The 9,038-nt window shown below is 30.1% G+C and overlaps 1 protein-coding gene across 2 annotated transcripts in view; it reads right to left on the reverse strand.

The window, feature by feature from the left end:
* The window catches only part of LOC108753828, a 28,692-nt gene that overhangs the window by 3,839 nt on the left and 15,815 nt on the right, over positions 1 to 9,038 (reverse strand). For both annotated transcript variants that reach the window (XM_018495748.1, XM_018495749.1), the window contains exons 4-10: positions 8,138 to 8,241; positions 5,724 to 5,901; positions 5,056 to 5,299; positions 4,754 to 4,931; positions 4,475 to 4,601; positions 2,812 to 2,985; positions 1,189 to 1,271 (exon numbers count right to left, since the gene is read on the reverse strand). In XM_018495748.1, the coding sequence (XP_018351250.1) occupies positions 1,189 to 1,271; positions 2,812 to 2,985; positions 4,475 to 4,601; positions 4,754 to 4,931; positions 5,056 to 5,299; positions 5,724 to 5,901; positions 8,138 to 8,241 (1,088 nt within the window). The remainder of the gene's footprint in view (positions 1 to 1,188; positions 1,272 to 2,811; positions 2,986 to 4,474; positions 4,602 to 4,753; positions 4,932 to 5,055; positions 5,300 to 5,723; positions 5,902 to 8,137; positions 8,242 to 9,038) is intronic.

The raw sequence follows: 9,038 nt of genomic DNA on the forward strand, positions 1-9,038 counted from the left end.
AAAACTGTTTCAGATAAAAGTTGTAGAGTTTAAAAAAATCGATCTATAGGTCTTATCAGTTTTACAAAATATTTTCTCATTATAACTTTTCGAGTCATGAGGCTTGAAAATTACAGAACCACCAGCATTAACATTATGTAAGGTGTTCGATCGATTACAATCTCTTGAATGTTATTCAAGGTCATGCCCTGGATAACATTGGTCAAGTTCGAAACCACTGAAACTTGTTCTTCTTATTTTCATTTTTGCACTAAAATTAATTTTTATGTAAAAATAAAAATGAATGGGAAAATGAAGAGGAACAAGCTCCAATAGCATTGATCTTGATAAATGTTCAAAGCATGACCTTGAATAACATTTAAAAGCTTTTAACCGTCAGTCGAACATCTTAGATAATGCTAACGCCGCGCCAGTGGTAACTTTCAAGCCTTATAACTCGCAAAGTATTTAATGAAAAAATATTTTGTTATAATGTTTTAAAGAGCTCTCAATATAAGAATATGCAATGAAAAATGGTAATTTTCATTTTAAAAAATCGATGTGACATAGACCTAACCTTGGCCACACCATTCAAAGTCAATCTAGATAAAGCCGGTAAACATGTTTTTAAATCCTACAACTTTTATCTGAAACAGTTTTCTATAATTCTTATTTTTCGAGATATTTCGGAGTATTTTTTCTTCAACATGTATATACTTTTGTGTGTGTGTGTGTGTGTGTGTGTGTGTGTGTGTGTGCGCGCGCGCGCGCGCGCGCGCGTGTATGTGAAACAGAATAATCTTATGTCCTTAGACAGCTGATCGAACGAGTGATTACTCGCGTCAGACGGTGAGTGTGCCCCTGCTTACCGTCTGTACGCGGCCTGTAATTCGTTAACTTTATCTTTTAATAACTCAAAAATAAACATCGGATAAAGTTTTCGCAAAAGGAAAAATTGTCTCAGAATTCAATCAAACACACGATTATGCAAGGACACGAGATTATTCTGAATCATCCTATAATTTACATTAAATTATTTAAGCATCAAACATTCAGTTTCGACTGTTATATAATTATACAAACTATAAATTATATATACATGTAATCAAGTAATAGGATATTATGTATAAATTGTAAAATTTTTCACAATGTGATTTAAAAACTAGATTGATTTATAATATTATGATTAAAATTGTAAATAATACTTACATTTGTTCTTGTTGTTCATTGCCACTTTCTTCGGCAACTAATAATTCGTATTCCTCTGCTGCAAATCGATCCCAATCTGAGAGCTATAATTTAAAAAAATATGTATGTATATATACATATATATACAGGATAACCATTTTAATTTATCAAATTGATTTTCTCAAAATCTGTAAGTTTAAAACAAAAATGTTTTAAACAAAAGTTTTATAGCTTTAATTGGAAGAAAGAAGTTGATGACTTTAATTGATCTTGAGAAGATATCTTTAAAATCATATTAAGGTTATTTTAAATTTTTTTAATGGAACCCTGGTAAAAAAAATTTCAATGAAATTATTCTACGTTTTGGAACATTTCAGCGAAATTATTGAAAATTTGCTAAAATTTTATTAAAAGTAAATTTTTCTAAAATATTGAAAAATCGCTGAAACTTCTCTGAAATTAAACTGAACTTTCTCTGAAATTTTGCTGAAAAATGTTCTAAAATGTGAAATAATTTCAATGAAACTTTTCCACCAGGGAACCTCCCATTTTTTACTACATATTCTTGTAGTTGACTTCAAAAGGATATATACACGCACATATACATATAAACGCATACGTACATGTACGCGTTTTTGTTACCACACGCCATCCGATACACACACATGCGCGCTCACGCAAATGTACACGCACACGCACACGCACACGCTCCGCTCACGTCCCCGTACGCGCACACGCACACCGAACATTATATGTTCTCTTGTATCTCGTTATAATTACTTAATAAATATTATTTCTATTATAATAAGACTCGTGTCTTTTGTAAACACTTGTTTCTCTCTCTCTCTCTCCCCCCCTTCTGCCTCTCTCCCTTCCTTGCTCCCCCCTCTCTTTCTCCCCGATACGAACTTAATCTTATTTTCGCACCCTTCCAACGAGTTATTTTGTGTATAAGATTAACAGTTATTTCAAAGTAGTTTAAAAAGATCTTGAAGTCAGCTATAAGATATATACAGGGTGGGGCAAAAGTCCCGCTACCATTTTGATTGTGATATGTGACGTATAGCTCAGTTTAGCTTTAACCGTTGTGTTGTGTAGACGTCCAAATTTTATATGGTAGCGGGACTTTTGCCCCACCCTATATGTAGTAAAAAAGAGGAATTTCATTAAAAAATTTTAAGTAACCTGACCTTAACATCTTTTCAAAATCAACTAAGGTCACTAACTCATTTCCCCTTGAAGCCATAAAACTTTTGTTTGAAATATTTATGCTTAAATTTACAGATTTTAAGACAAATAAACGACTGAATAAATTAAAATGATCCTTGCGGTAGGATGTGTGTGTGTGTGTGTGTGTGTGTGTGTGTGTATGTGTGTGCGCGCGCGCGCGCGTGTATATATGTATACTTTATGACAGTTGTATTAATAAAAAACATATTATTATACTTCTGTAATAAATAATTTTCTGATTAATTTAATTTAAAAATATTTCTTTATAAATGTTTTAAGTCGATAAATATTTAATGCACAAATTATATTTAGAAAATATAATCATGATATTTGAAATGCAATACGTTCAATGTAGTGCTAAAGTTAATTAAAATTTTGGAAACTAAATATAATAAAATAAATACAATTACATACTTCTTGGCCATCAGGATCATGGTCTCTTGTGGAAGCAAAAGGATCCCTCTGTTCATGATCTAGATACTTTTCCAAATTGAAAAAAGTATCAAAGAAGATGGATGTCATTTTACATTTTTTCAAATCATTTAATGATATCTTGCCTGGTATCACTGGATGAATCATATCCAACATCTAAGACATGTTATTTTTTTTTAATATTTTGCATTTTGTTATCGTTTGATTCAATTTATCCTTTTCGATATTATTCCAAAAATTTAAATTTAACCCTCGTGTAAACGGGAGTCGTGTTTGTGTTTAGGCAATTTTTTTAATGTTGAATATTTTATTCAAATTATGAATATTTTTTGGAAACATGTGGATGCGTCGTTCTGCTTCTAAAAAAACTTGTAGAATGAGGGCAGGTACAGTCAGCATCTAAAAGGTTGTAACACATTTTTTTTTCAATGAGTTTCGGAATGCAATCTGCTCACCGAGTGATTGGTTATTACTTGTAGTTATATCCATAAGAAAGAACCAATCGCTAGATTGCATTCCGAAACCCATTTAAAAAAAAATGTTGCAATCTTTTAGTTGCTGACTGGACCCGTAAAAGTGGCAGTAGGCGTCTGTTTTTTTTAGCTAAAGTTCTTGCACGATTCATCTTCCTTTTTTTTCTCTCCACGTTAGAGAGAAAAATAGAAAAGATAATTATGCAAAAAGTTCAGTTAAAAAGAACAGGGTCCCTATTCTTGAAAATAAACGTATACGAAAGTCTAGGAAAATACTACAGTATATGTTACGTATAATATAGTATTTCCCTAGTTTTTCATATACATTTCTTTTCAAGAATAGAGACTCGGGTCTATTTTCTCGCTGATATTCAAAATCGAGCGCGAACACAAATGACCTTCATTTACACGCACGCATTTTTTATTTCTTGAATATTTTTATAAATAAAACACATATGTACATATAACGAAACATTTTTTATTTTGTTACCTAAGAATAAAAATGGCAAATCGTTCTGCAGAAGAAGTGTTACGATTTCTTCGTTCTTTTTTGATGTTATATGTGTCTTTTTATTTATGAAAGTGTATGAGATTATAGATTTTGAATAAGACATTAATTTTTTTAGAGTTAAATGTCAATTTCTCATATGAACGTTTATTTTTATAAGTTTCAAAATTGTAAGACTTTATGTCCCAAACTTAAGCATATATAAGCATATATATGCTTATACATATATAAGCATTATACATAAATTTAAAAAAATTTATTGGCATATTTTTTTAAATTAAAATATATGTACCTTAAATTCTTGATTTTTCATTTTCGATGATTAGATTTTATTGATTTGTTCAAAAGTTATAAATTTTTAAATATATCACTATCATATTTGCATTTTGATTCATATATTTGTAAAAATAAAATATTTAAACAAATAGATTTGTAAAATTACGTATAAATCTTTCATTTATAATAACTCAGGAAACTACATAAATTTTTGAATATTCTTTATAAATCATAATCCATTAAAAAAATACGCCAAACACATTAACGATCCTTGTACACACTTAATGGGTATTAAAAGAACGTATTACACGATGAGGGTTAAAGATATAAAATTATTTTTAAACATTAAAAAACGAGATAAAGTGATCGCTACACGAATATTGAATACCTGACAAAGGCAATCTTCGAAAGGCAATGTATCTAAACCAATCGCTTCCATTCGACGTAATTGCTCTTCATAGAAGTATTCCAATTCGTACATCGATAAGTACCCATCACCATCGAGATCCATACATCTACATGACGAAAACATATATTAAATGGCAAACGGTATATATAAATTCTATTGCTTACTATGACTGATATAATTAATAAAATGAGTTAAGGCTCGATTAGAGTAGTATTAATACAATTTATTGTATTGATATTATGACTAATGCAAAATTACCTAAACCAATATTCAATAGCAGTTGGATGATTCTTGTCTTCTTCACTAAGAAGGAACCACACAAACTCCGTGTAACTCATCTTACCTTCCGTTTGTTGCGCGTCGTTACTGTTTTTTATTTTACCACCTCTCGTCACAGCACCACTAAATATCCGTTCAATCATTCGGGTAGATAACGCTGAAAATAATTTGACGAATCAAATAATTTGACAAATCAAACGGAAAATCAACTTAAATAAGATAGATCAATTCATGATCATAAAGCTCAATACATATTTAATTAGCGAAACATGTTCTCTCACCATGATCATTATGCCTTGTTAAATCTATTTTATCTATAAAGAGATCATGATCGCGATCCAATTCCCAGAATTTGCAATATATCACATAAAAGTGTTCATAGCTGAAGTACGCTGTAACTTGATTAATATCTTCCTCGTGCTCAAGCATAGCAATCATTGCCAATAAATTACTTCTCCTTAATTCCGCAATTGAAATTTTACCGCTCCAACTTCGATTCACACAATAAAATATTCTAGCAATTACCTGCAATTATTTTCATAAATACCAAATAATTAGTTTAGCTTGTATGCAATATCAAAAAATTGTTATTTGCACAGCTGAATTATCGTTTCAAAAATAAAAATTTATAAAGAGTTATTTAATGAATGTTTAAACAAAGTATATGAAATGATTATAAAACTAGATTTCATTATAAATTTTTATTTTTATTTTAAAAAATGCATTAAAAGAGCAATTCTAGGTGAACATTAAATAAAAACTTTATAATTATATCGAATATTTCTCTCATGTTCATACGATAATGATCGAGTTGACAACATTTGATCTTAATAGAAATCAATATAATTAAGAAAATTTTTTTAAAAATTTTTAATAAATTTAAAAATTTTTAATAAATAAAGAATGAAGTATAAGTTAAAATTAAACATAAGTGTTATTTCATACAAACCGTGTGTACGTAGCGAGAATGAAATTCTGTAGCTTCTTTTAAAAATGTCAATCCTGGATGTGTTTCTACTACATCTTGTACAAGTGGTATCAGGTCCTCAGGGAGTATATTGTTTCGAAGACCCCGAGTAACTATACTGATGAATTTATTAGCAGTATCGTGATGAATAGTTGTTAGTCTGTAAGGATAAATTCAAAATTTGTTTATTGCTAGTAGATAATGTAGGATTCTAACATGGCCCTGGTGAAAAAATTTCGCTAAAATCATTCCATATTTTGGAATATTTCAGCAAAATTGTTGAAAATTTGTTAAAATTTCACTGAAAGTGAATTTTTCAATTAATACTTACTGAAATTGAACTGCAATTTTTCTGAAATTTTTGCAAAAATTTTTATAAAATTTTGTTGAAAATAAATTTTTCAGCTAAAAATCGCTGAAATTAAACTGAAATTTTGTTGAAAATGAATTTTTCAGCTAAAAATCGCTGAAATTAAACTGAAATTTTCTTGAAATACTGAAATTTGCTGAAAAATGTTCCAAAAAACGTGGAATAATTTCAGCAAAATTTTTCCAGCAAAACGATGAAGAACTTGGTGATGAGGGAGGCGGGGGCGAGGGACAAGATTTAAGGGGGTGAGAGGCGAGAGGGATAAGAGCAAGGAGTCCAAGCTGCCACTTATAAACCGATTCCTTACAATACAATTGCTACGTTCCTATGATTCCTATTAAAAAATTCTCTGCCAGAATCATTAGATGGCATTATTGTATGACACTAAAGTCCCTCTAATAAGAATCAAATCATGAGGGGTACCGATCTCCTGATTGGTCAGATTTCGAACCTCTTTAGACGCCGCCATTTGCAAATATTTTCGATGTGGTAGTGAATCTGTGAATTGATATAAGCAACTGTTTCATGTGTAGAAAACGCAAACGCGAAATCGGACTACCAACTGTCAACTATGGTAGAATTGTGCTGTTTCCGACCGATACCCGATATTCGATACCCAGCAATGGCGTCCTTCCGCTCTTATGTCTTAACTCTTACTAAAGGAACTCTATCTCACACACACTGAAGTCATTAAATTTCTAAAGTACCGTAAACTCGCATCCATTTTTGACGCGAAACGCGGTTATTTCAAATTTATGCATTTATATATACGTACTTTATTTTGAAAAATAAAATTGTCAAATACGTAAATAAATGTTCTTTAATTGTAATTAGTTTATTTATACCATAAAAATATATATAATATGCTTAAATTATGCATTATTTAGTTTAATGCGGGTGTATTTGTCGTAGAAGTTTAGTGCATAAAAGTGCATAAAGGGACAAGTATAATTTAAAAAATAAATCACCAACCACCATGCTTAAAATCGTATATGTACTATGTGCATTTTGGTCATTTTGATGCGACATTTCTGAAATCAATCCGGTATTTTGGAAATTTAGTGACTTTACCACATACTAGAGTAAGTATAAAAAGAGTAGCGTCAATGCATGTATCTAAGTGCCGCGACACAGACTTTTGCATAATGCATAATGCAAAATTTTTCCTTTCCTGCCATTTCATGGAAAAGAAAAATTTTTATTGAATGATTCCTTTATGTACTATGCATTATGCGTTATGCATAAGAAAATGTACCAATCAAAATCTATTTCCTCCATTTCCTTCCTTTCCATAAAATAAAGAACTCTAGTTGCTTTAATTTCTTATGCCTCATGTGTTATGCGTTATGCAAGAGTCTGTGCTTCCCGCTTAACGCTCCGCATTAGTGTCCTTTCTGTTAATTAGAAAAAAGACAACGTTAAAAAAAGAAGAGAGTTCTTATATTCATCTTAAGTTCAGTCTTAAGATGTCACGAACCAATCAGAGGACCGCATTAGCATCAGTCTTAAGACATTACTTAAGGTCTTGAAATAAGAATCGACTATGAATACCGGCCTAAGACGAGGAATTACGTCATATAGATACCCCAGATATAGGACACAAAATGGCGACTTCCGGCTAATTGGCGTCATTCTTTTTATCTGGAGACACTGGTAATGTTTCGACGCTAAGCATAGCGCGAGACACTGACGTGTATACATATACTCACTCTACTACACACTTTATAATATATCTCCATCCACACTAAGTATTTATGTATTATCATGACATAGTAGGTCGGGTTCGCGATCATATAGGTAAAGCATCGTTGGGTAGATCGGATGGATAACCGCGATGACATAAATTTTTGTTCGACGCGCAAGAGACTATAAATATAACATAAATTCGTATGGAAAGCACTTAAGATCCAGCTTCAACTGTCTTCTTATTTACTGTATAAATTCAATAAAATATAAGAAAGAAGTGAATACAATTTCTCACAATAGACATTCTTAATAAAAATATAAATTGCAATCTATAGCTTACTTTTTCCAAAATTCTAGAAAGACATTCATCTCAACAAATCCTTTTTGGTCACCGTCTGCTGCCAGGAAAAGTGGTATTTTCCAATACAAGGGTACATCACAAGCCTATACAATAAAGAAAAAAATTGACAAAATTTATGTTACTCCAAAATATATAAATAAGTAATTAATTAATATATCATAACTTTTATTAATTGTAACTTCTATTAATTGTAAGATTACAGATAAGAGAATGTTGCGTATTGTGTGAAAGAGTGCTCTTAAAAATGATCAAAATGTTAATGTCTTATTCTTATTTCTTAGTTTCAAAAAATATATTATATATTTCGAATTACCTGCATGAAATATCTTTGAATATATATATTTAAAAGAAAATTAAATACACAATCCTTTCGCGATTAGTTAAAATAGTTAAAACTTTAAGCGGTTGACTAAAAATTAACAATTTTGTTTATAACTTTCATTTGTTGCTTAACACTATCCTTGATTTGAAATAGATATGAAAAAACAATAAATTATTGTAAAAGGTAAAGTGACACTATAGTATATAGTATATTAAAACTTTTAAATGTTCTTTCATAAAATTATATTTTTAAATCTTTATATGGAGCTGAGAAGAACTAAATTAAACAATTATCACATAATTGTTTAAAAAATACACTGTGAACGGGTTTTTATAAAAAATTTTTTTAATCTCTTCAGAAATGAATAGATCTATAATTTAAAATTATAATTTTATTACAAGTTATAAACAACTATTCAGGTAACAAGCACACATCATTTTGGCGTCAAATAGTAGACATGTTCGTACTTATGACGTCAAGTGATCAAAAAATGATAGCTATATGAACTTTATTTCAATATTCACTGCCAGTGTTGAGAAACTATTATATATATATATA

Source organism: Trachymyrmex septentrionalis, unplaced genomic scaffold, assembly GCF_001594115.1.
Source record: "Trachymyrmex septentrionalis isolate Tsep2-gDNA-1 unplaced genomic scaffold, Tsep1.0 scaffold72, whole genome shotgun sequence".
Lineage (NCBI taxonomy): Eukaryota > Metazoa > Arthropoda > Insecta > Hymenoptera > Formicidae > Trachymyrmex > Trachymyrmex septentrionalis.